Below are 27,776 nucleotides of genomic sequence, written 5' to 3' on the forward strand. Positions count from 1 at the left end.
CATCCAATCATAACAAAAAGTTGCATTCGATGAGCCTGGCTAGACCGGATTTAGGCATTCAATGTGCTTAGGCCAATTTCAGTGGAAGTGTTATAGAAGTATTATAAACATTAAATTTGCTAACATGTATCAATAGTATAAGCAGAGAGAAGAGAAGAGTGTTATGAAATGTGAGAGGAGCGTTATCACCATGATACTCCACTGGCACAGTTCTCAAATTTCTAGTCTTAGTAACTGTGTCGATGACACTTTCACTAAAACGGGCTTTAGAGTCGATTCAGAGGAGCTATCTGTCCACGTCCATCGAACCCATTCCTCCCCGCTTCTTTTCCGTGGCCATTACACGAGCTTGGGCGCGATTTGCATCTCGAGGGCCAGACCCAGTAGCTGGTGCACGCATCCAATCATAACAAAGTTGCATTCGACGAGCCTCGCTAGACCGGATTCAGGCATTCAATGCCCTAGGAGGAGCTATCCTGTCCATGTCCATCAAACCCATTCCTCCCCGTTTCTTGTCTGTGGCCATTGACACGAGCTTGTCACCTAACCTGTTACCAATACTCTTGTTGCATGTTAATGAACTTTAACACGCATAGCATACACTCACCTCTATGAATAAACACACGCAACTCTCTCTTACAAGCATCTTCAAAAGACTGAGCCAATATATCTCGAGATTGATGAAGTCATGATAGGTGGCTCGTCATCGAAGTACACGTCACCTTATACCACCAATTAATTCCTTAAATAAATTTAGAAAAAAACAGAAACACACGTCGCGAGTCGATGACTCAGATCTAGGTGGGAGGTTCCACCACAGATAATTTTACCAACTGGTCTGGTTTAATTAGTTGGCAACTTGAAGGTGTTATGAGATACGGGTGGCTTAAATCTTGGCTATGATTTAGATATGAGTGTTTTCATCATTATCTCTGTATAAGTGCATGAGGCGGTAGTATATATGTGTGCCTACGCCTCAACCATCTATTTTTAACAAAACGTAATCATAGTTAATTTTTTCCGAATTCATGCCATTTTCTTTACTGTCAACAACTTATATAATTAAGTGAAGGGTTAAATTTGGCATCAAATTCTTAGAAACATCGTGATAGTACGAAGTTATTAGCAATTACACTACGAGTTTTTATGTTTGAAAATTTTAGTTTTTTTCTTTCACAAAAGAACATGGCATACTTAAGTAATGAAGCCCATAAAAATCCTTCTGGAATTCAAGAAATATTGGAGGTTTTTTAACAGTCTTTCTCTTAGTTTCTCAATGGAATTAAAAAAATCTTCAATAAGATAAAGCTAATGGTTATATCTACTATATCGAGTTTTTGGCTCCATTGTGTAAATAATTGTTGGAGCTACAGTAAAAAATTGTGTAAACAAAAAATATATATCCCCTAGACCAATTATTTGGTTTTTTTCATGTTGCTATATAGTATTAGTAGGTGTGCTACTGTTGGATGGTTTTGTATTGATAAATATTTATTGCATGCCTTCTAAGCGCAGCAACCCCGCAAAAAATTGATCAAATGGTGCAGTGGGGGAGTGGAAAACATATATTTGTAGGCGCATTATCTAAGTGATGAAAATGGGCCCAAATAAGGCGGCGACTATGTAATCGATCCTCATTACTATGGGTAAAACTAGGGGTGTCAATTAATGATCCTAGGTGCACCTCCAACTCTCTTTAGTTTAAAATTTTGTACTAATTCTCCAAAATCATATCACATTTTGAAAAAGTAGTATACAATTTTGAATTAAACCAAAATCAGTCACATTTTAAAAAATTAGTATAAAATTTTGAATTAAAAAGAATTGGAAGTGTACCTAAGGGTCCCGATTTGCACCTCTAGGTAAAACTAATCCGGCATGTGATCGAAATTCACTTACGAGGTAGTGAAAGCTCATGATCATTTGGCCCAATTGCTAGGCCCAATCAAGAATAGTTTGCCTCATGCATGTCGCCATGTCGGTAGTTTTCCCCACCACGCTCATCAGCCAAATGACAAACAAAAGACACGTACATATCCAATATGTTTGCCTCCAAATTACAGCTTATCCTACGTTTGACATGAGCCCCTTATTACAGTCTACTTCATCATCTCATCTTTTGTCTAGTTCCTAGCACCTTTATCATCTTGTTCACATCGTCTCGGGCAGGCTAGCCCTCGCTTCAACTCTTTTCGTGCATCTCAGGATATCTTGGATTCTTGGTCAATAAGAACTTCCGGTGAACATAAATACTAGCAGTTGTCAGTTGTCACTAATACTCCACATATTTTAGAGAGAAAAAAATACTCCCAATGCAATGCAAGTCCCAAATTAAGCGTTGCATTGAAGATGGGCAGATCATTTGTGAAGCAATGCAGATTACAGCTCGCTTGTTCTGACCAAAGCTCTAGACAGTACTAGCTAGTTGAGTGTACAAGTAGCAAAGGCGCACAACTTTAGAGGAGTTGACCGAGCCTAGCAACCCGCGATGTCCATTCATATCTCTCTGAACTCGACCGTCTCAATTGGGGCGTGCAACATGGAGTTTTTTTTTTTGAAGAAAACAACATGAATTATTCAGACCGAGAAACCCAGTGCACAGCGCGCAAATTTTTATACGCCCAAGTTGGAGCACACCCGTCCTGTTTGGATTCCCTTCAACTAAATTTTAGCATGTTAAAGTTTGGAGATTTTTTCAGCAAACTAAAGTTTAGGTTGCTAAATTTTAACAGAGGTTGTTTGGATCGCCTTACTAAACTCTCCAAAATAACTATGCTACCCTTCATTTAATACTCCATCTAAATGTCAGGCCATTAATTCTAAGAGTAATATGGAATTTCACCATTTTTGGCAAGTTTTAGCGCCCCTTGACTTGCTAAAGGTTAAAACACTTTTGAGGCTCCAACTAAAGTTTAGCAAAATTTTAATGAATTTGTTTGGATCCAAAGTTGCTAAACTTTAGCAACTAAAAGTTTAGCAAGGGAATCCAAACAGGATCTGACTAGTGACAGGCCCATGCACTACTGTTAACCGATCAGACCCAGAGCTGATCCATTCATTAATGACTATGTTCGGCTGGTTGTGGCTGGTGGCTAGTGCTGATTTGTTGTGAAAAAAAATAATGCTGGCTGTTTGATGACGGGTGCTCATGGTGTGAAACTATTGCCCAATTGGCTGACAGGCCAACCAAACATAGTCACTACCGCGGTAAGAACAGGGCTGCCCTACTGTATTACCGCATGCTCCGAAGGAGGAAGACATCTACCGAGAGTGAGTGGGGGGGTCCGGGCAGCGGGTCAGCCGCAGCAGGCGACTCCTGCGTGCAGCTGCCGCGCCGCTCGGCCGTCTCCTGCCTGCCCAAGCGTTGCGATCTGGGCTATAGAATCTCAGCCCACTATCTAGATGGGCCGCGACCTGCCGGGCGGGCCCAACCCATCGGCAAAACAGGACCACGAGAAGAGTGCCGCCGAGGCGCCGACGCGCAAGCGGCGAGGAAAACAGGAGGAAGACGGCAGTCGGCGGCGGAGGGGATGGGACGGACGGAAGAAACGGCCGACCGCGACCCGCGAGGAGGGCGAGGGCGAGCCCGCCGAGGCGGAAGACGCCTCGAGATCTCCTCCCCCGCGGCTCGCGGGTCAGAAGCAGCAAGTCGCATTTCTAAATTCATCATCGTCCCCGCCTGCAAAAAATCTGCCGTGGCATCCTCGTCCGCCTAATCACCCTTTCCATTCTCCGGAATCCCAATCCGGCAATTCCCAAATCCGTCATTATTCCTCTCCGTCAAACCAGAATCTCGCAATCCGAACCAACCCCAGCGACCTAGCGCCGCCGCCGCTCGATCCCGCCTCGCCGTGCCGGTGCCCCTGGAGGATCGCAGCCCATCGCGCGCTGCGGGGGATCCCGCTCCAATCCGAATCCTAGCCTCCCGCGGGTTTGACTATCGAAGGCGTCCAGATCCGGCGTCCTCCCACGTCCTGCAACCGCCGCGCAGAAAACAATTCCGGGCGAGGCGGAGACCCCCCGCGATAAATCGCCGCGCCCCACCCGTGGCGTCCCCTCACACCACAGGAAGCGTCTGAAAGGTGAGAGTTTCTTTCATCTGCTTTCCCGGGGGGTTTTGGCCCAGGTTTCTTCTCCAGGGCGGGCACAAGAAGAATCCGATCTCGGCGCTTGGCTTGATGCCCCGCCCCACTTGGGAGGTTTCTTGCGACGCCTCCATGGGTGTTAGATGGGTAGATGGGGGTGCCAATCAATAATGCCCGGCGGTGTTCCATCTGCGCACGAAACTGCCACTGTGCGGAATGGCCGCCGTTGGTCCTGACGGGATGCTCTCACCTAACAATTGATGTTTTTATTTTCTTCTGTCGATGGCACCGTTTAGTTCGTGCAAATGAGCTGTTGCGCCAGCACACGAGGCATGCTCCGGCGACTTACTAATTCCATTATTTTGCATGTTTTCTAAGCAGAATCAGAAACGCTTCATGTGACTTATCAGTTGGTAGCTCCGGCGCATGAAGCTCCAGCAGCAAGTTTAGCGAGCACATCGTGTGCTTGAAGCCACTTGTTGACTAGGCATCTTCATCGAGGTGCTGGAGTTGTCACGTTGTGGTTGTTGAGAGGGATCTGTCCAACCACAGCTGCGAGGAAAGCTTCCTGAGGTATGCTGTACTTGTTTTCTTATCACAAAAACTAGCACATCGCATTATCAGGACCTCGTCTAAGTTGTCCTCCTTGACTTGGGCCAAGTGCTTAGGTTGTGCAATATGTACCGTTGATATTTCTACCATGTCCCTGTCATGCTAGCAACCTAAGTACCTAACATGCTTGCGACGTGCCCCAAGCTTGTTTGACTTCCATGGCTGTCATGGACAAACGCACTATGCCCCCCACGAGCTTATTTGATTGTGCTAGCTGCTAGGTGGTTGTTGCATACTGGTCTTCCCTCTTCTCTTGCCACCTCGGGCAGCCTCAACTGGCTTAAAAAGATACATGCTTCATACCTAGATCATTTGGTCTTGAATTTTGCTTATAAGCCATGGCGAATTCCCGGGTTGGACGTTACAAGGTATTTGTTGACCTTTCTTGGATTATTTAGTTCTTTAGCTGGCATACTTTGCTCGTGTTTTGATGCTGTTGTGAAGTGTTTCCGATATTGCTGCCTCATCTTTTGCCTTCCATTTTGTTGTGCGACTTCTTTTAAGTACTTATTATCTGCCTTTTTCTTTTGCCTTTTGATGTCTGCTTCATCTTGTTTTGGTTTTTGTTTGACCTTCTTGGGTCTTTACCTCGCTTGCTGGTTTTGTATCACACAGTATGAATTGGGTAACATGTTTGCCACAGAAGGAAAATAGGATAGCCTAACACATAAAGGAGGGTTTTACTTTCTTTCTGTGAAGTTTCTCAATATTCAGTATTTATCAGCATCATTTGATAAACACTGTTTCTTTTGTTCAGAAAATTAGCATCTCCAGCTATAACCTTCTTGATGTTCATTACTTTTTTTTTATTTGGCATATATGTGTTGGAAGTTGATCCTTAAAAGTCCTTTCATACCAATCCCATCTGGGAGTGAATGAAAATGTGGTTTGATTTTGATGATGTTGATGAGCTCTTTATCGCACAAGCTACTGAGTAGTACAACTAAATCTGGTAAACATGAAAATCAAACCACATTTTCATTTATGGAGTACAAGCTACTGAGCTCTTTCTCAGTAGTACAAGCTACTGAGTAGCTCTTTATCAATTGTTGCTGTATGAAACTTGATTGGAAGGTGCTGATCTGGGGGTAGGGCCGAATTTATGGAGTTATGAAAATGTGAAGGCTTTGTATAGGTGCACATATTTTAGGTATTGTTCTGGGTTGTCCATTGCTACATTAGTATATTGTCCGATCACCATAAATTTTGTTTTAAGATCAAATCATTATCCATCAGTTGTCAAAATATAGGCATCACCATTGCACTATGAGAATGACAAGGTTGAGTCAAGAACTTTCTGGGTTTGCAAACAGTTGAATTATAAGGGTGAAGCTGATTTTAAAGGTGGGCGAACCTATTTAGAGGACAGTAATTTCTGGCCCTCTCTTTTCAGTCTTGTTTTTTTAATGGCGTGAAACCAAGGTATAGTGATTTCTCTGTCGCATGATACAATTGCATATCCTAATGCAATAGAATATGTGAGAGAGATCACTGGCCAGTAGCCCAGTACCGCTAGCATATCATTATCCTAATGTATATTGATGGTTTCAAATGCTGATGTTCATTCCCCATTTTCAATGTTTGCTGCTTTGTGATCTAGGAGTTAACTCCTACATACACAAGCAATGTCCCTTGTAGCATCAGAAATCAAATGCAGTTGAAGAATTCAGCGTGTCATAACTAGTGAACTGGGATTTGTACTTGTAATGATCAATAATTGTTCCTTTTTCTTGTATCACGTAATATGATACGAACTGGTGATATGGTCTGGAAACTGAACTGGGCCCTATTAGGGCAGCTCCAGTGGTGGTTCGACTGGTGTACTTCACGCAAGTCGAACAGAACTTCTATTCGATAGCAGCAGTGTTAAAATCGATAGGTGGGACCCAGGCCGTAAATAAAACTAACTAAAGGACAGCGTTCTCTCTCCCTGAATGGCATCTGTGGATAGCTTTCATCAATGCAGCTTATTTTTTTATTCGGCTTGGTTCGAACTGAAAACACGGTTCGTTTCTGTTCTCTGACACCAAAATTCGATTGTCACAGTGTGTTCTGTTCGTTTTTGTTATGCAACGATTTGATTATTTGCAACACTGGAGCTGCCCTTATGCTTTTTTTTTTTGAAAGCTAGCTCTCTTATGCCTTTGCACCTTACCAAATTCTTCTAAGATGGTTACATACTTTCTTTACATTAATGAAACCTATGCTTAAGATCTTAACTACCTGATGCATTAACTTCAGTGTTTTCCCCCTGAAACATGCATGTTTGTCATAGTTGGTTTATTCTGTAGTGGCTGCTCCTTGACTTTGAGCTCATGTATTTCTTTGAAACTCTATTAATTTCAGTTTGCATGTTGCAGATGTCTAATCTCTCAGACCTTTCAAAAGAAGATGCTTCACCAGAGGGTTCAGGTACTATACAGAAAACTGGAGCCTGGAGTAACAGATTGAACACTCTTCTGCAACAAGCCTCAGTCTATGGTGTTGCTGCTGGGTATTGTCTATCAGCATCTCTGCTTTCCATCATCAACAAATGGGCAATCATGAAATTTCCGTATCCTGGAGCCCTGACAGCTCTGCAGTACTTCACTAGTGTTGCTGGAGTTCTCCTCTGTGGACAGCTGAAGCTCATTGAGCATGATGGCCTCAATTTGAGGACTATGTGGAAGTTCTTACCTGCTGCTGTGATGTTCTATATTTCCATCTTCACAAACAGTGAACTCCTGCTGCATGCCAATGTGGACACTTTCATCGTGTTCCGCTCTGCCGTGCCGATATTTGTTGCCATCGGAGAGACGCTGTATCTTCATCAGCCATGGCCATCGCTGAAGACATGGCTTTCACTTTCCACGATACTTGGCGGAAGTGTAATCTATGTTTTCACAGACAACCAATTCACTGTGACTGCTTACACCTGGGCGGTGGCCTACCTAGCGAGCATGTCCATTGATTTTGTGTACATCAAGCATGTTGTCATGACCATTGGGCTTAACACATGGGGCCTTGTGCTATACAACAACCTTGAGGCTTTGATGCTGTTCCCCCTTGAGCTCCTTATAATGGGAGAGTTTGACCAGATGAAGGTTGACAGCTCCAAAGTGTCAAATTGGCTTTCATTTGATGTGGTCCTCCCTGTTGCTCTCTCATGCCTATTTGGGCTGTCGATATCCTTCTTCGGGTTCTCCTGCAGACGGGCTATCTCTGCTACTGGGTTCACAGTACTTGGGATAGTAAACAAACTCCTGACCGTGGTGATTAATCTACTTATCTGGGACAAGCATGCCTCCTTTGTGGGTACCATTGGGCTCCTGATATGCATGTCAGGTGGTGTACTCTACCAGCAATCCACCACAAAACCGAAAGCACCAAAGGTTGAGCCGAAGGAAGAGAATGATGAGGAGCAGCAGAAATTGCTGCAGATGCAGGGAGGGCAAGAGACCAACTCAACTCAAAAGTAAAGCTCTTCATGAACCTGAAGAGAAGTTCACCATTGATGCGGTACCTCCTTTGCAACAGCCTCACCTGAACACTTAGGTACCGGTTAATACTTGGAAACAAACATATGGATGGATGGTAGTCCTGGACTAGGTGCTGCAAAATCTCGAAATGTTTTAGATATTAGAAGCCATGGAGGGGATCGAACTATCATCATGCAATTCTTTGTTACTGTATTGCCGTTTTCATTTGTAACACAAGATGTTAAGATTGTTATGGTAGAGTACCTGGGACTTGTCAAATGTACCTATCTGCATTGAACATGTCGTATATGAAAGCATCTATCTCATACATTTTGTTGGTGACGGTATGGTCTGTGTTTATTTATTTCTCTGCTGAAGTTTGCCAATTTGTTCTGTAATGGTGATGGAACCATCAGTCTCCCTCTTATGCTGAAAGAAAAGCTTTCATGTGCCCAGTGCATGAACTGTAAAGTATGATCCTGGAAGTTTGAAGCAGATGCTTTCAAGTAAACTTTGCTTGCTGAAAGCCTGAGAGCTTGCTTGGTCACCGGTGCAAGCATTGCACGAGCAATAACTAAATCAACTACTGGTTTGGTTTTTCAAGTGCAGTTGGTTGTTCCCAATCGTAAATGGAGTCAAAAGTACTAGAGTTTATACTTTATTGTTGTAGTGAATTGTTGTGCAAAATCCAAGTATAATGACATGTTAATGTACAGTCGTACAGAGGAAATATCTCCACGGCAAGGAATATTCAGGCTGTTTATCTTTGTTTATGGTGTTGATAATTTCTGGTTATCGAAAACGCTCTCTGTATCTTTTTATAATTTTCTCATTTGCAGGGAACGACCTCTTGGCATCTGGCGAGTTCATTTGCCGAAGGGGAGTCCTGAGTTCCTGACCGTCCGATCCATTCGTCGCGGGCCAGATTCCAGCATCATGGGGCCTTGTACCTTCCCATGAACCTTCAATAGATGCATAGATTCATCTGCGTAGTTGCATTTCTGTTTCTTTAGATTTTTTTTATAAATTGCTGTTTTGGAAGTCTAACAATATTAAATTTCTTTCAGTTCCTCACCTGGAAATCAAAGCAGGTCACCATATGCTAAGCGGGTACATCCTGCTGGAGAAAGTAACGATTTAGGAGATACAATTGCTCAGCAAGAGGACCTGGTGTTGATAGAGAAATCGAATAGTTCTTCAAATGATTTAATTGGCAAAGTGGGAGATAATGCTGCAGCTGATGGTGCCCTTGGACAGCATTTTCATGGTGACAATTTAACTTCTGAACTTTCACTGCCAGTGTCTGCTTCTGCAAATGCATCTGATCCTCATAAGGTGCAAAGACCATGCTGCCCATCGGAGTCTCAATCAGACTTAAATGTGTCTTAGTGGTCTAATTCTTGTGGGTCAATCTACTGCAAGTGCTCCGTTTGCCTTAGTACAAACTACCAATACCAAGAACTCCATGGCACGTGATCATCCTCATCCTCAGAGTTTGGGCCCTTCTGAACACATTCCATCCTCGAATATGATTCAGCTACCAGGACAACCATTATATGCAGCTTCAGAACTCCCTCAAACGCAGTTCCAGCATAATGTTATTGCACCAGCAAATGAAGTTTATGCAGAACCAGATGAGAAGCTACCCTCTATCAGAGCTGTCTCATTCTAGACCATTGGATTTCCATCATCATATGCTCCCACCAGCAGCCTTCTGCCATTCCTGTTGAAAATGCTCCAGTACCTCCTCCAAACAGATGGTCAGAGTATTCTGGTGGTGTAGGCCTATCTTACCCATCTCATCAGCCGCCTTATGGCCAGCACCAGCCTCCTGGGAATCTGGATTCAGGAGCTAACTTGGTTTATCCTTCTTTCCAGAGATTTCCATCAACACTACCAGGAAGTAGCGATCTTGTTCCTTTATCTGATGTTGGTTTACCTAAATCATCTATCAAACCCGTAGCGGCAGAAAATTTGGAACAGCACATGAAGAGCTCCGTGCCACCGCCACTACTCCGGTCCAAGTGCTTCTTGCGGCGCTGAAGGCAGCAGCGTGGAGTGCAGGTGGATGAGGCCGTCCATTGCGGTGTCGCAGGGCAGAGGGAGGGGGAGGAAAAGGGGAAAATTGATGTGGACAGTCCGCAGCAAGGGACCTGGATCCCTTAAGCCGTAGCTTCATCTGAAGCATTCTATTGCAAGGGCGTACAACGACTTGGATGGGAGCTCCCTCATTTTTCTGCTGGGGCTTTGCCCGGATGTTTTCTGTGACATAACCGTCAAATTAAAACATTTAATTAAGTGTAACCGTCATTATTTTAACACATCAGCCGTATTAGCTTAATTAAGTGTAACCTGACAATCTGTTTTCAACCCACAAGCCGATCGAAATACACCAGTAGTCTCGCACGACGGCGAGCGCAGACGGTACCAGCATGATATAATCTTACAAAAATAGTAAATAATATTAAGATATTTACAAAAATAAATTTTCAAACTTAAATTCACCTAATAAATGAAAGCAGCGGAAGAGAATCTAACTTCTGGAAAAATTTTCTTTAGAAACCAAATGAAATAAAATAAAATATAATAATAACTACGAAGATGTGAGGACGTCACATTGAGCCCACAGATGTGAATCCGGGTTAACTCCTCTACCTGAAACAGGGTAAACAACAAATTCTGAGCAACTAATACTCCGCAAGACTTCCCCGACTATAGGTATACTTAGCCCACATATCTAGACATGTAAGGCTTTTGGCTGGTGGGTTTGTGTTGCCAAAAAGCGACTAACAGTGGATCTTTATTTTCAGTATTTACTCAAGATTTTATATAGCTTAACCATCAACTAGTATTTGTCTATCTAGAGCAAATATGGTAGAGCATCAATTAACAATTCAAAGTAAGCATCATCATATATAATACATGTTCCATATATCATTACTACGAGGCGACAAAGAGATCAAGACCCTCATATCCGCGAGACACGGCGAATCGATCTGATTTAACCTTGCAAGGTGGACTTAACCAACACGGCATGCATAAACCCCGTCGGACTATACGCACCAACCATTCCCCTCCCCGCCTCGAACTGCAAGAACTAGCCCAATGATATATAGTCAGCCGAGCCCTACGAGAGACCACCAAAAATAAACATGCAACCCACTTCTCCGCGGCCACTCGACTACCCTAGGAGTTGGGTGCGGGTTCCTGTACTTTCGATGTGAGGCAGTACTAGTCTTACCGGTTTCGACTACCTCCTACTCCCGGCATATAGTTAGTACAGTTCAATCCCTGATCAGCACTGCCGACAATGACCGGTTCTTAATAGACACAGACAGGGCTAAGACAACCAGGAACCCTGTCCAGCTGCCATACCTACATATCCTCATCATTTCCCGTCCGGTCTCAAGTTTCCATCATTTCCACATTGCATTCCATATCTCATTTCCACATTGCATTACATGTCCCGCGAGTAACCGGCAATTACTTGACTTCTATAATATCCTATATCTCGCGAGTGACAAGAAATCACCCGGCTTCTACCGAGACCTATTAAGCATGGCATCGCTATCGAGCTATACACACTAGTATAAACTCAAGGAAACATAGGGATCATGCAACTATGGTTCCAAATAATTTCTAAAATGTAATGCACAAGTAATAAATAAACATATATATAGTGAGTCATAATTTAAAATAATAGGTCATACACCGGGGCTTGTCTGGAGTAACACTAAGTTAGTGTTAATACTATTAAGGCCTTGGCCCTTTCCACCCTTGGCCCGGGTCTTCGGTTGCCTCAGTGGGTCCTTCCATCTTCTTGAGATATCCACCGAACACCGTCTTATATTTCGGCTCCATCACCACGTGCTTCATGTCCGCATGTTGTACATCTAGCGTACCTAAATTAGGTGCAACAATGCATATGTATAAATGCATAGACGATTTTATATTTTTAGCACTGAAGGTCTGTGCTGATCGGATGATCCGACCCAACGCCGGATAATCCGACCACCACCAGAAAGTTTTGGCTTCGGATTGCCGTTAAGTCCCCTTGGTCGGATGATCCACCCATAGGTCGGATGATCCGCCCAAACAGTACTTTTTGCCACTGGAAGGTGCCGGATGATCCGACTCTAGGCCGGATGATCCGGACCTGAGTATTTCTGGAGTGAGTTTCGTGCACAAAAAGAGGGTTGGGTCGGATGATCCGGTACTAGGCCGGATAATCCGAACCTGGGGGGGCGGCGGCGAGCGCGCGACATGTGACAGCGCTCCGGCGAGGGAGCTTCAGAAAAAGGGAGGGGAAGAACCGGGGAAGGTGGAGGAGCTCACCAAGAACACATCCTTGGGGTCGATTTGGGCGGAGAAGGACCGAAGAAGCGGATCGACGCGAAGGGGTGGAGCTCGGGCGACGCTCCCATGGCGGCCTTCGCTGGAGGGCTGATTCTGGTGGGGAAAGCTCGAGCGAGGCTTGGGGAGGTGCGGGGGAGGTGGAGGACAAGGTAAGGAAGGTGCTTGTGGAAGGAATCGACGAACGACGGTCGGAGTAAGGAGATCGATGGGAGGGGCAGCGACGGGACGAGCTCAGCTCGGCTCGGTGGAGGAAGGAGAGAGAGGGAGAGCTGAGTGAAATAAATAAGAATTGGGAGATGGTAAGGGGATTAAAAGACTCCCAACCAGTCTGACCGGTCGGACCGGTCTAGCTCGAACTAACAAAAAATTGACAGAAAAAGTTTCCTCTAGTGCTTTAATCATGAAGATTTAAAGCTAATGGCTGAGATTAGTCTTAATCACGGATAATTGACACCTAATGTGTTACAATCCTACCCCCTTAAAGAAATCTCGCCTCGAGATTTAAAAGAAAGGAAAGGACCGAGAATGGACTCTAAGAACTAATATATATATATATATATATATATATATATATATATATATATATATATATATATATATAGTGAGAGTTGGCCACGAAATCTTACACACTTACTCAAGCTCCGTGCTAGACATCCAAATGAGGTCAAGGAAATAGGGAAAAGAAAAAGAACTCAAGAAATTCCTGACTTGGGTTGGAAACGCCGAAACGGAGACTACTACTTATACATTGTGAGCTTCTAGGAGCTCATGGAATCCAAAAAAAAAATCAAGGCAAGTTTGTGCTCAAGAACATTCTTGCTCAACTTTATCTATTAAATAAGTTGCATGATGCAAAATGTACATGTTGTTATGCAGATTAGTAGATTATGATCCCCAGAAATTTATTTATAAACAACCCATCCGCATTGTTACTTCCAAAGGGCCTACCCCCTTAAAAACAAATATAAAGGAAAAACGGTTCCAATTATTGCTCCAAAGAGTCATCGATGTAGTTTTATCCGTACGCACTTAAGCACCAGCGTGCTCCCAGTAGCACAATCGCGTGGCGCCCGCACACGCGAGGCCCTAGGTCCCGTCGCGGTGCTATAGGTCGTGTGACAAATCTCCACCATATAAGAACCAATAATAGAAATTCGAACAACACGATTGAATATAGAAAGTCTGAAGAGGCAAAAAGCAGCCATAAAACATGTTCAAAGGCATGAATCTATATGGTCAGTCAAACTACCACCAAGTTTTCCCTAACCTTGCATGGCCCCACAACGCAATACGATGCGATGCAATAGTTCATTTACCTAGCAACCAACGTGTGATCTTATTCATGCAGGATGACTATAATGTATATGATCAAGTTCTGAATTTATTTATATTTATTTGAGCAAGAATGCAAGCGAACCCATGGTAGGTATAGGAATTAAGACAATTAGAATAACGAATATTAATAGTAGAAGAATAACAGAAAGCTTTCAGTCATCATGGACAGCCGGGATGAATTATTCCCGAGTATTGGAAGGAATGACCTGGAGACGAGGATATACGATCTCGACTTATCATTGACCATGGTAGGGAAGGGTATATACATATATACGTAGATGAAAGAATAACTAAGGGTTTCATCTAAGGATAATATGCTTATCTTAAATCTTGGGGAAAATGTCGATTCGAAGAGTTTATCCCCAAGAATGAGAAACATTCACAACACTACCGGATTCATGGTTTTGAACGTAAATTGGTCGAACAAATAGATAGGTTTTGTGCAAATGGGCGCATTGGTTTTCATGATCCCCTAACCACATTAAGGCCAAAACTATCGAAAGTGAGTTGTGCATGACTAGATTTTTCATAAATTGAAATACTCTAAATAATTCATGATTTTATTTATTTCTCCTAAACTGCAAACTAACCTGGCACGAAAAATTTATGTATGGCATGGAAAGTCTGTTTTGGAAAGATATCAGTGAGGTATACCGCTGCTGATGGTTTTTCTTTCATTATTTTCATGTTCAAAATAGGCCAAACCATATGTAATATGTATAGAGTACTTAATCTGTCTAACTTTTTGATACTGTAGTATTCAAAAATTCAAATTTCACAATCTAAAAACCCTCAATTCTTGACAACACTTTGCAATCGTGAGTTTGCTTAAATTTCATACTTAAGAAGATTAAAAATGGATTTTACTGCCCATGTACAATATGAAATTTCACAAATTCTACTAAATTGAGAGTAATTTGAGAAATATGTCATGAAAAATTACGAAGGTTTACTAGCAAACTCTTTATCACATTTTTCTAAATCTTTCTTGTAAATAGAGTTGTCGATATGATTAACACTATGAGAACAGCAACACAACTTGAAAATCCAACATAGCAAGATCCACTCTAGGGAGAGGAACTGGCACATATTTAATTACAAACGCTACTGATTTAGGCCCATAAGATGAATTTTAATAAATGACATAATGTATGCATGACCTATACGTACCTTAACAAAAGAAATTCTTGCCAAAACGACTATGGCAAGATACGGAGTTATTCGGTGGCATACATACATACTCTCCCTGTATATATATACTAGCAATTTGCTATGAATTTACCCTACGTAAGCGAGGTTGGTGTACCTGTAGAAAAATCACAATATATATATATATATATATATATATATATATATATATATATATATATATATATATATATATATATATATACAACACTAATAACTGGCTACGAGTTAGTTAATATTCTATTTATAGCCACCTGACATAACCTATTCTACATAGGGGTTACGAAGTAACTTTTCCTAATCCCTTAAACGCGAATAAACGTATTTTTTTTCTGAAACTCTTTTTTAGTTTTGAAAACAAGAAAAATAAACATACTGGTATCCCCTGGTGCATTTCAGCTCTGATACCAGCTGTGACAGAACCGCCAAGTTAAAACGCTTAATTAAGCGTAACCACCATCATTTGAACACATTAGACGCATTAGCTTAATTAAATATAACCTGACAGCCTGTTTCCAACCCACAGGCCGATCGAAACACACCGGTAGTCTCGCACGACGGCGAGCGCATACGATACCAGCATGATATAATCTTACAAAAATAGTAAATAATATTAAAGTATTTACAAAAATGACTTTTCAAACTAAAGTTCACCTAATAAATGATAGCAGCGGAAGAGAGTCTAACTTGTGGAAAAAAAATTTGTCGGTACCCTATAGCAGGGATACCCACTCCTACTGCAGTAAGGCAGGACTCGCGTAGTCGTCCGTAACTACGCCATAAGGGGCAGAGCAGCCGGGCCCCACGAGTCAGCCTCTCACCTCACCGGGCCAATGGCCCCGGACCCACTCCCCGCTCTGGGACGGGTCCGGAGACACCACGTCTCCCAGAGGAGGGGAAGCTCCGAGCCAACAGCCGAGGGCTCGGACCCCCCATAGGGGTCCGGGACCTTCCGCGTCTATCCGGACCTCCCACGCGCGTAGAATCAACATACCGCCAGGGGGTCCGGAGGCGCCACGTGTCCCGCAGACGCGGGCGCGGGCGCGGGTCTTCCGCTGGAAGACGCGCCCACCCACTGCATTCAATGCGGGTGGTTGAGGCGTGCTCTGCCGCCGCGGCACGCGGGACAGCCTTTGTCAGGCCTCATTGTAGACCGCATATTACCGAGGTACACAGTGCAGCCGCATGCGCCGCATCCGTGCAGAGCTCGTCTGCTGCATTAAATGGATACGACGGCACGACACTTCTCCATCATACCGCCTACGCCGCAAGCTACATGGCCCGTTCAGCTACGCTGCAGGCAACGCCACAAGCTACACCCTGGTGTCGTTTCGACAAGACAGGGCATGAGTATGCTGGAGGGAGGATTCCCAGGAGCAGAGTAAGGAAATCCAGGAATGAGATCTCCTTCGCCTGCAACGCCATAATGTATGAACAATATGTTATTTTATACTACATTGATTGGGCCCACCTGTCGGGGACCCAACGGTCATGTACGCGTCTCCCTTGAGAAGTAAAAGGGAGGCGCTCGTTGCACACTACAAGCTCTCCCGGACTCACGCTGGACTGAGACTAGACACACCAAGACTCTCAACCTCTTGAGAGCACAAGCAATACACACACAGTGGACGTATGGTATTACGCTCCGGCGGCCCGAACCACTCTAAACCTGCTGTGTTCATCGTGTTCCTCCACCAAGATCGAACTATCCCTAGCTAACCCTCGAGTACTCACCCTCTGGGCTTAGGCGGGTGCATTACGCCATCCGGCTGTGGTTTTCCACACCACAATAATTTTCTTTAGAAACCAAATAAAATAAAATAAAATACAACAATAACTACGAAGACGTGATGACGTCACATCGAGCCCACCGATGTGAATCCGGATTAGCTCCTATACCTGAAACAGGATAAACAACAAACCCTGAGCAACTAATACTCAGCAAAACTTACCCGACTATGGGTATAATTAGCCCACATATCTAGACATGCAAGGCTTTTGGCTGGTGAGTTTGTGTTGCCAAAAAGCGACTAACAGTGGATCTTTATTTTCGGTATTTTATCTCAAGATTTTATATAGCTTAACCATTAACTAGTATTTGCCTATCTAGAGCAAATATGGTAGAGCATCAATTAACAATTCAAAGTAAGCATCATCATATATAATACATGTTCCATATATCATTACTACAAGGCGACAAAGAGATCAAGGCCCTCATATCCGCGAGACACGGCGAATCGATCCGATTTAACCTTGCAAGGTAGACCTAACCAACACGGCACGCAGAAACCCCGTCGGACTACACGCACCAACCATTCCCCTCCCCGCCTCGAACTACAGGAACCAGCCCAACGACATATAGTCAGCCGAGCCCTACGAGAGACCACCAAAAGTAAACATGCAACCCACTTCTCCGCGGCCACTCGACTACCCTAGGAGTTGTGTGCGGGTTCCTGTACTTTCGATGTGAGGCAGTACTAGACTTACCGGTTTCGACTACCTCCTACTCCCGGCATGTGGTTAGTACAGTTCAATCCCTAATCATCACTGCCGACAACGACCGGTCCTTAATCGACACAGACGGGTCTAAGACAACCAGGAACCCTATTCTGCTGCCATACCTACATATCCTCATTATTTCCCGTCCGGTCTCATGTTTCCATCATTTCCACATTGCATTCCATATCTCAAATACTGAAGTATAAAGGCGATTACATGTCCCATGAGTAACCGGCAATTACTCGACTTCTATAATATCCTATATCTCGCGAGTGACAAGAAATCACCCGGCTTCTACCGAGACCTATTAAGCATGGCATCGCTATCGACCTATACACACTAGTATAAACTCAAGAAAACCTAGGGATCATGCAACTAGGGTTCCAAATAATTTTTAAAACGTAATGCACAAGTAATATATATATATATATAGTGAGTCATAATTTAAAATAATAGGTCATGCACCGGGCTTGCCTGGGGGTCCAGACGCAATCTTGCGTAATGAGCCAGGTGAAAAATTTGCATTTCGGTGGTGCCCAGGTCTTCCATATTGAGCCGATGCTTGGCGCCTTAATGCATCCTAGAAATTGCGCTCTGTAGGCCGATGCCGCAGTATATTCCCCAGAGGGTGTGAACTTCCAAGTAATGTTGTCCTCCTGGTGGCGGGCGTCGGCCTGCCTGGGTTGTAGTGGTTGATTTTGGTCTCCCCGCCGGCGGGCGGCGCGGTGGCGGTGGCGGGGGGAGGGGTGGGGGTGGGGGTGGGGGGGGGGCATGGCAGGCTTGTGCTTTAACTCTTCTATCTCAATTATGAAAGCAAACACTAAAGATATTAGATTTCTAGAACTATATTTTTTCAGCTGCACGTTTCAAACTTTCAAGGCCGTGCTTTCTTGAATCAGTTTTGGTGGTATTTTGGTATCAATCCTATTAGATAGGCCGGGCTAGTTATAATAATTAGAAATTTACCATGTTCAACTGGGAAAAAAATATATGCATGTCGGTGCAGAGAAAGTAGTTGATCTTCCTATCCAGGGGCGGAGCTACCGGTGGATCTAGGGGGGATCTAGCCCCACTAGACCCCCCCTCCCCGCAAATAATGGAGCCCCTCTTGAGCCTCCATTTATTTTTTAGAGAAAGAATGAGAAAGAAGGGGAGGAAGAAGGGGAGGAGGGAGGAAAACTCAGCCCCCTTGATTTATTTCTGAATCCGCCACTGTTCCTATCCTTATCCTAACAGCAGCCTCTTATCAAGATCCGTACTGCTTATTAGAGGCGACTCCGAGGAGCTATATATTATCCTGTCCATGTTCATGTCCATCCAACCCATCGCTCCCTGCATCTTGTCCGTGGCCATTGACACGAGCTCATCACCTAACCTGTTACCAATCCTCTTGCTGTCTACGAACGCGTTGGCTGTGCAGTTAAAGTGAGTTGATCCGGAGTTAAGCGCGCGGCACTAAAGCCTGCCCGTACTCTGCAGCTGTGGATCACTGATAATAAAAATTAGCAGCTCGCAGCTTCATGGTTTGGTATGACGTTTCTCTTGAAAAATAATGGAAGTACAAAACTCCGCCAAAATGGCCTATGATTTGTTGCTGCTGATCACACTTTTGCTGCTTTGTCCTAGGTACTGTGTAACGTTGGTTAATGGCCGTTAATTGATATGATCACAAAAGAGTACACATCACTACCGCCAGCAGCAGCTTTAGGTCATTGGGTACTTTGGAGTCTCCTGCCCTCCAACTCCAGGTGCAAGAAGGTCTAACTAGCTCCTGTAGTGGAGGGGCACATCGAGGGGCTTTATTTTAGTTTTCCACGGCTGTCCTGCGCTGTGCCCTTTGCGAGAGCAGATCGAGTACTCGATATTTGCATGTGTTTGGTTGAAAAGGGTCCAATTGAATTGGAATGGGTTCAACCCAATTGGATCAGTCGTTTTTGATCTGGAAGTCGTTTAACTCATGTTTCGTTGGTGAATACAGGGTGCCTTTGGGACTGATCCTCCGGAGAGGCTTCAGCTATGCGCTACAATAACCGGCACTGTGCGTGACTATTCAACATTGTAGCTGAGCTTAAACGAACTCCGAGGTGCTACTGCCAACTGCGCCGGTGAGGGGGGAGCCGGTGGAGCGGGAAAATGTGACTCCCCCGGCTTCGCGCAATAGCATTATTGCTAGGACTCTACAGTCGTGGAGCTGGAGCAGCAGGGAGACGAACGAAGTCACAAGGGAGTTCCAAGTTAGGGCATATTTGAGGAGTTAACATAGTGATGTTAAGCGATAAAGCGAAGCAGCCAAGCTTAATAAACTTTAATTATTTTCTTGTAAAATATAGTACAGGAGCAGACAATCACATACACAGACATACATCACACATTTACACCCTATGAATCAGTGGCGAAGCTAGAGCAAATCGAAGGGGGATGCACTCGCCTTGTGGGTGCATGGAGTTGAGCTGTGGGGGATGCATATATGGTGAAAAATTGAACATAATCACCAATTTTGCTTATTTCCATGGGTGCATCGGCATCCACTACCTACAGTGTAGCTTCGCCCCTGCAATGAATAAATGCATGCAACCCTCATCTACAAGCATCTCCAAAAGACTGAGCAAATAGTAACCTTCGTTTCAAAATACTTGGCACTCATTGCTTAGCGTGCCAACTTTGACCAAACTTTTTTTCTTCTGTAGAATCTTTATAGATATTTAATGTTTATAAATTAGTAGATTTGTTATGAAATACACTTTATTACTATTTGAGATTTTTAAGTATGGACAAATTTTTTAAGAAAAAAATGTTTGATCAAAGTTTCTAATTTTAGTATATCCAAAGGCATGTCGCCTAATACCGCCGCGGTCAAATTCTTAAATAAATTTTAAAAAATAGAATCACACATCCACTCGGATCTAGGTGGAAAGTTCAATCACAAATATTTTTACCAACAGAACTGGTTTAGTTGGCAACTTGAAGATGTTATGAGTCGAAAATACCAACTCCGTACACTCTCCTCCCAACTCATTTTCTCCGTAGAGTTCATCCACGGAGACTCACTTTCAACAATGTAATCAGAAATTTCTAGTTTCTAGATATAAAAGGGCTGGCGCTATGCGCCCAGCCAGCGTATCCACGTCGCCCTATTTGTTTCGCCTGTTCGATGCCGATCCAGCGCTCCAAATACAGGTCGTCTCGTCAACTCCGGTCTTCTCCCCGTCGTGCACGTTAGTCTTCGGTTCACACCATACTGTGCCCACCCTCAGGTCCGCCTCCTCTCGCGCCACGAAGTCGCCCGTTCCCATCCTGTATCGCTGCAGCCTTTCCACCGCACTATGCCCCCGTGAGCGTACATTTCTACCTCCTTCGTCCTCCAGCGAGCTCGCCCTGGAGCTCCTGCTCGCACTGGCCGGCAGCGGAGGAGGCTTGCTGTCGTGGCATGCGGCGGTCGGCTCTCTCCTCCACCCATCAACGAGGCGGATCTAGGCACTGCCGGCTGGATTCAGGCGCAGGACGGCCTCCCTACTCCCTGGCCGTGCCGGTCGAGCGGTGCCCGGCGAGCGCGCGCATGGCCGCCTCCCTCCCTCCTCCACCTCCTCCGGGTTTGCGCCTCCCTCCCCGCGCCCCTCCGGCGCCTCCTCCGGCCTCGGGCTCTGCGGATCGGGCGCGGACGGCAGCGAATCGAGCTCCCTGGTCCCTCCATCCCCTTCCCCTGCTCGTGCGGCTCGGGGGCGGCTCCCATGGCGGCGTCGAGCTCCGCCGCCGCCTCGAGCTCCTCCCTCCTCCCTCGCCTCGCCGACGCCCCTCCCTCCTCCCTCGCCGCTCGAAGACACCGCACTCGGACGCCACGCTCGCCGCTCCCGGACGCCGCGCTCGGACGCCAGACGCCGCGTGCGCCACCGCCGCAGACGCTCGCCTCCGAGCGGAGCTACGGTGGGCGAGCAGGGTGGGGCGCAGCGGCCATCCCCGGCCCGGCAGGCGAGGGCGGTGGCGTCTCCCCGGTCTCCCCGAGCTCCGGCGGCGGCCTCTGGATCTGGACGGAGCGGACCTCGAGCGCAGCGCAGATATCCATGGCCGGCGCCCCCCCCCGTCCCTCGGCGATGCAGGTCCATAGCCTCCCTCCTCCCTCCTGCGGTGGCTTCCATGGCCGGTGCGGCGGAGACGGTGTCCATGGCCGGCGGAGACGGCGTCCATGGCCGGTTCGGGTCGCTGCCGTGCTGCCTCCGGGCGCGGGCGGAAGGTCCGGGGACGGTTGGCCGTCTTAGCTGTGGTCCCTGCTTGGTATTTTTCCTCTGCCTTCGCTGTCGATTCATTCTCAAGCGGCCTGGCCTGTGTGTTTCTACATAAATCAGCGTGTTCAGCTCTTAAATGTAAAGTCTCGTTAATTTGTAAACGGTCTATTCTCCTCCAGCTCTTTGGCTGGATATCATGGAGATCTAAACTGTGTACCAAGCACTGATTTCCCAAATATTAATGTGGGAACCTCTTCCGTTGTTTAACGAGTCATTAGCGATTATGATGCATCCCTTCTTCTCATTTCTGACTACCAATAAGCATCTGTCCTTTTAGAGCATAAGCGCAGACAATTAGTTCTCCCAGTCCTGCGACATGAACGCTAATAACCCGAACCTTCTATGTTACTGCACCAGCACAGCAGCAAATGAGTTACTAATACCCAGCAAAACGTAACTTTCTTAAACTTATTTATATCATGAAATTTATATGCTCCGTGCAGATTTGCGCGCGATGGCGCGCGTTATGTAATATTCCCTCTGTCTCTTTTTAAGTGTCGTCGTCAGTGTGCGTGTCACAAATTTGATTCGATTTGTAGAAAAAACGTGCAATATTTGTATCTTCAAATAAATTTATTAAAAACTAGATCAAAAAATCTATCTAATGATATTAATTATGTATCATAAATGTTAATATTTTTTATATAAAATTAATAAAAATTATTTCTCGGAAAACAAAAATAACAATTATTTAAGGACAAAGGGAGTAGTTACTTGTAATGGTCAGCGGGCCAGGGCAATTTCTGAACTTCAGGATCTGCGAGCGGAGGCGCCGGGCCGCACGCATACAAAGCCCAACGCACCTCGAGCCCGACCAAACACAGGCTGCCTGCTTAAACACGGGGCACTGCTTGGGCTCGGTCGGGCAAGGACCATTTGTAGATGCTCACTCAGCTCATCCCGAGCTGGATCATGTTCGGCAGCTTGCAATTTTTTATTTTTTTAAAGAAATTTTTGATTTTTTTCCTTATTTGGCGTGCATGGCTCCGCACCCGTTGGCTGTAGTCGGGTCGCTTCTGGTTCCAGAAACGAGTGGAGGCGGCGGGGGTATCACGCCGTGCCTGTTCCGGGCGCGCGCGCGGTGTACCCGTGTGTCGGTGTGTGAACACGCGCGCGCGCTCCCGCGGCGAGAAGACATTCCGCGACCGGACCAACCCCGGGGCACGGCGGCGGCCGGCCCGAGACGGCGCGCGCCTCGCCGCCTCGGCCTCGGCCTCGGCCTCGGCCTCGGCTGGGCCCGCAACCTCTTCGGCGAGCGAGAGAGAAGCCAAAAGCCGCGGCTAATTAATCCGCCAGGACCGCCACCCACCAATGGGGTGGGGGAACCACCTCGCGTAACCCACCGCCGCTCGCCGCTCGCCGCTGCCTCCCTCCTTCTCACAGTCACACTACCACTCCCACTCGCGGCTCCCAGCCAGCCAGGCGCGCGGCGGCGGCGATGCGCAAGGACGCCGCCGGCGGGGGCGCAGGCGGCATTGCGCCGGGCGCGCTGCTCTGCTTCGACATCAAGCCATTCCTCGCCGCGCTCACCGCGCTCACGCTCCTCGCCGCCGCCTGGCAGCTCCGGCCCTACCGCTCCCCGTTCCCCGCCGACTTGTGCGCGCAGGCGGCCGCCGGCGCCCCCCCTCGCGCGCTCGCCGTCCACGCCAAAAAGTCCGAATCTTCCTCCTCCGCCAACTCCACCGCTTCTTCCTCGCCGCCGCCGGGGCCCGAGGTGCGGGAGTTCCGCGCCGTGGGCAGCGCGGCGGCGCTGTTCGTGCAGATGGGCGCGTACCGCGGCGGCCCCTACACGTTCGCGGTCGTCGGGCTGGCGTCCAAGCCCGCGCACGTCTACGGCAAGCCCTGGTTCCGCTGCGAGTGGGAGCCCAACAACCCCCGCCCCAACGCCTCCTCCTCGCCGCCGGAGTCGATGCGCGCCGCCAGGGCGTACCACATGCTCCCGGACTGGGGCTACGGCCGCGTCTACACGGTCGTCGTCGTCAACTGCACGTTCCCGCGCGAGCCCAACGCCGACAACGCCGGCGGCCGCCTCGTCCTCTACGCGCACCACGGGCCCTCACGCTCCCGGGACTCCCCGCGCGAGCGGATCGTCGCGCTCGAGGAGGCCCCGGGCGCCTACGACGCCGCGGCCGCGTTCCGGCCCAGGTACGACTACCTCTACTGCGGCTCCTCGCTCTACGGCGACCTCAGCGCGGCGCGGGTGCGGGAGTGGATGGCGTACCACGCGCGCTTCTTCGGGGACCGCTCCCACTTCGTCTTCCACGACGCCGGCGGGGCCGGCCCCGCCGTGCGCGTCGCGCTCGAGCCCTGGGTGCGCGCTGGCAGGGCCACGCTGCAGGACGTGCGCGCGCAGGCCGAGTACGACGGCTGGTACTACAACCAGTTCCTCGTCGTCAACGACTGCCTGCACCGGTACCGGCACGCGGCCAAGTGGACCTTCTTCTTCGACGTCGACGAGTACATCTTCCTGCCTGACGGGCGTAAGCTCGAGGACGTCCTCGCCGAGCTCGAACCGTACACGCAGTTCACCATCGAGCAGAACCCGATGTCGAGCAGGTTGTGCGTCGACAATCCGGATGCCGACTATTCCAAGTAGGTGATTCTTTCTTTCCCCAAATTTTGCATACTGTTATGATGATTTGAACCGGAGTTTGTCGAATTCAAATGTGGAATTGCAATGTAGCTTCTTTTTTCACTCGGATTGACTAAAAGGGCCCAATTGGTTGTGAGTTTCCTTCTACATGGTTTCTGAAAGTTGCTGCAATCTTGCAATGCCAACCTCATAGAAGCAATTCAGAGGCCGATTTGTGCAATGCAGCTTCATTTTCCCTGTCCAGTTTATGTTTCTAGTCGTCCAGAGAATAAACAAGTCAGTCAAATTTCAGAGTTCTGAGCCACCAATTCAGTATTCTAGCTGCATCTTTAACTGCAGCAGCCTACATTCACTCTATTCGCTTGGCTTGTCAGCCAACCAGGCAGTAATGTTTTTCTCTCGTACCAAATCAGCACCAGCCACTAACCAGCCAGCATTACTTTTCTCTCATAACAAATTTCAGAGTGACTTGTCCTTCTTGCAGTCTTATTAGTTGCATCACTTCTGTTACTTCTGACAATATGATTCTTCTTACTGGAAACTTCTGCAGCCAGTGGGGATTTGAGAAGCTGGTTTTCCGGAACTCGATCACCGGCGTGAGGAGAGACAGGAAGTATGCGATTCAGGCCAAGAACGCATATGCCACAGGCGTGCACATGTCTGAGAATGTTATCGGCAACACCACGCACAAGACGGAGCACCTCATCCGATATTACCACTACCACAACTCCATCAATGTCCTCGGTGAGGTTTGCCGCGAGTTTGTGCCCATTCCACCCAAGGGTTGCCTGACATGGTCCGAGAAGACGCCCTGGTACTACGACGACAGCATGAAGCGCATTGCTGATGCTGTGCGTGAATTCGAGAGGAAGACCATTGGCGATGTGCGGCTATGACAGTGACCACAGAGATGAAAGAGCTGATGTACAGGATATGTGCTTTCAGCCATTCATGAGGTGTGGTGGCATCTCTGTCTTCCGGATGTTATGATGCAGACGATAACCTATGATTTGGGGCTATCTGAGCTGACAGAGATGCAACGAAAGCGAAGCTGCAACCTCAAGAAAATGGCAGATTGTGTACCAGTAATGACTCTGATACTCTGGTTTGTGGCAAAGGTGAGGTCTTTGTAAACAGATATGCGGTCCGTGTAAATTCCATTGTTTCATTGCTCAATCATACTATGTGATATGTTAGTACATTGTATTCTCTTCTCGAGGTTCTGACCCAATGTGAGGGGGAAAAATCATTGAGAAATTAACCTTTGCCTGTGTAGTATTTCTAAAACAGAAAGAGAGAGTTGCAACTCTTCTGATCATTCATAATTGTGATGCAACAATAATGCAGATTATTTCAAACTGCTCATTTCATTGGACATCGGCTGTTTTTTTTTTGCCACATTCTGGAATAATCTGTAGAAACCTAGAAGGTGATTTTTGAAATTCTTGGGGCCATAAAGTCCTGCAGCTAGGTAGGTAGGCAGAGAAAAGTAGGGACCGGAGGATGGGCGTGGTGGCATTGGCATGGATTGTAGTGACATATGATTGGGGAAGGTTGGCGTGGCTGGCCCGTTTGCATAAGGCCGTGGCATGCTGGAGTTGTCTCCAGCTGCTGCTGCCTTCTTTGTCATGGCATTCCCTGCTCATTGCCTGGTAGGCCAAATGGCCCATGCCAGATTTGTTGGGATGTTAAGTGTGACTCGCAAGGGTCTTGAGATCAACTCAACCATTGTATGTATCACAACGGTTCAATGTCCGCATTGACTTCTTAAGGGCGGATTATCAGTACTAGTTTTATGTCCTGTCAATCACTCAGATTTTCTTCTGCTCCAACTTGCTGAATCCCCCCCCCCCCCCCCTTCGTTATTCAGTTTTAATTCACTGTGATGGAAGGAAGGTTGAAAGTTGTTTTAGAACTGTCTCGTCATTTGATGATGCAGAAGTGGATGCTCCTATTTGTTGGAGAAAAAAAGGAGGTTTATGGCTTCGGCAAACCCCAGGTTATCTGGCACGCCAAGTTTTTCTTTTATCTTGCAGAACAGCCCAGTGCATCCTGCTGTGGTTTCACATTTTGGATTTATGCACAGTAGTGCTTGGTTGACAAGGCAGAATTTGAAGCAAGCGGTTCTCCACTCCTGTAGCTCTGCAACTCTGCAGCATGGTGCCAAATATAGAGGTGAAAATTTTCCTGGTCCAAGGGTAGCCAGCCCAGGTGGGCACAGATGAATACGAGCCCCAGCTCAGCTTTTCCTAATGCAAACATCCAAACAATGCCCTTGTTTTGTACTACAGCAGCATCAGGCCTGGACTGGAGACCAAAAGCCTCTTCTGACTTCTGTACAAAGAGAGCTTTTCAAAAAAAAAAAACTGTACCAAGAGATTCTTCTATGCCCGAGCATAGTATACTATGTATAGTTGTGCAAAATTATCATTAATTGTATAATCCACAAAAGGGAGGATTAAAGCGCGATGACCACCACGGTGCAGCAGAGGAATGGATTCGGTTCCAGGCTTTTCAGCAGAGGAAAAGAGTTTGGCCCTGTTTGGCCTTTGTTTCTCCGCTCGCGGAAAGGAGCGACAAGGACCGTACGCGCAGCCGCAGCACAGGCCGCTTGTGACCCCCGTGGCCGGAAGCCGCATCTTTGGAGTTGTGGACCACAAATTGTGGTGCACGGGAAACTTCCAGAAAACGAACTACACGCTTGCAAAGAGTGGCCACAAGTGGCTCAGACTTCAGACAGTCAGGTCAGAACTTGCGGGGTTTTCCATCAAAAAAAAAAAGAACTTGCGGGGTTTCAGGTCCCGGAGCTACACAAAGGCCATGGCATGGTGTTACAGTGGCAGACATTTGAGTTCAAATCACTTCTTCTTCTTTGGCCCCCTCGTCCCACGAGAGATTCTCTCTGTCCAAACAGGACAGGAGTAACAGAATCCATTTTCCTTGCAAACGGACTTTAGTTCTGTCTTTGTAAATACTCTACACTGCTAGTATCAAACTGTAATTCTGTCTCGGCCTGAACAATTTGGTTTCGGAGTTGATACATGGATTGCAACGTACTGACTCTACGAATTGGGAAAGTCATCGCAGTGCCAATAATGCACACCACACAGGATCATGCGGAATCCATAGTTGCTTCCGCTAGATCCGGCCTCTGGGATAAGGTATTCTACTCCGAGGACGTCCTGGAGATTCATGAACGTTTGCACTGAACATAACGATGCAAGGGCAGCCAACTCAGGGTGATCATGCCGTTGCACATGCATGTTTGTTTCCTCCTTTTTGGGAATGACTATCAAGTACGAGTACTTACTCCTATATAGCGATGATGGCCTATGGGCGTGTCAGCCTCTGCAGTTCAGTCTTTCAGCCT

The 27,776-nt window shown here is 46.7% G+C and overlaps 2 protein-coding genes across 3 annotated transcripts; both read left to right on the forward strand.

Moving 5' to 3' along the window:
- Positions 1-3,504: 3,504 nt before the first annotated feature.
- LOC120671180 (GDP-mannose transporter GONST3-like) lies at positions 3,505-8,497 on the forward strand. Of its 2 annotated transcripts, XM_039951460.1 has the most exons (3): positions 3,505-4,082; positions 4,467-4,658; positions 7,058-8,497. In XM_039951460.1, the coding sequence occupies exon 3, from the start codon at positions 7,058-7,060 to the stop codon at positions 8,153-8,155; it is 1,098 nt and encodes a 365-aa protein (XP_039807394.1). In that variant the 5' UTR covers positions 3,505-4,082; positions 4,467-4,658; the 3' UTR covers positions 8,156-8,497. The 2 variants fall into 2 exon arrangements, with proteins under 2 accessions (XP_039807394.1, XP_039807392.1); XM_039951458.1 differs by lacking the exons at positions 3,505-4,082; positions 4,467-4,658 and adding an exon at positions 4,670-5,065.
- A 14,621-nt stretch (positions 8,498-23,118) lies between these two features.
- LOC120671181 (galactan beta-1,4-galactosyltransferase GALS1-like) lies at positions 23,119-25,781 on the forward strand. Its single transcript, XM_039951461.1, has 2 exons — positions 23,119-24,405; positions 24,957-25,781. The coding sequence occupies exons 1-2, from the start codon at positions 23,252-23,254 to the stop codon at positions 25,300-25,302; spliced, it is 1,500 nt and encodes a 499-aa protein (XP_039807395.1). The 5' UTR covers positions 23,119-23,251; the 3' UTR covers positions 25,303-25,781.
- Positions 25,782-27,776: the final 1,995 nt, after the last annotated feature.

This window comes from Panicum virgatum, chromosome 4N (genome assembly GCF_016808335.1).
Source record: "Panicum virgatum strain AP13 chromosome 4N, P.virgatum_v5, whole genome shotgun sequence".
Taxonomy (NCBI): Eukaryota; Viridiplantae; Streptophyta; class Magnoliopsida; order Poales; family Poaceae; genus Panicum; species Panicum virgatum.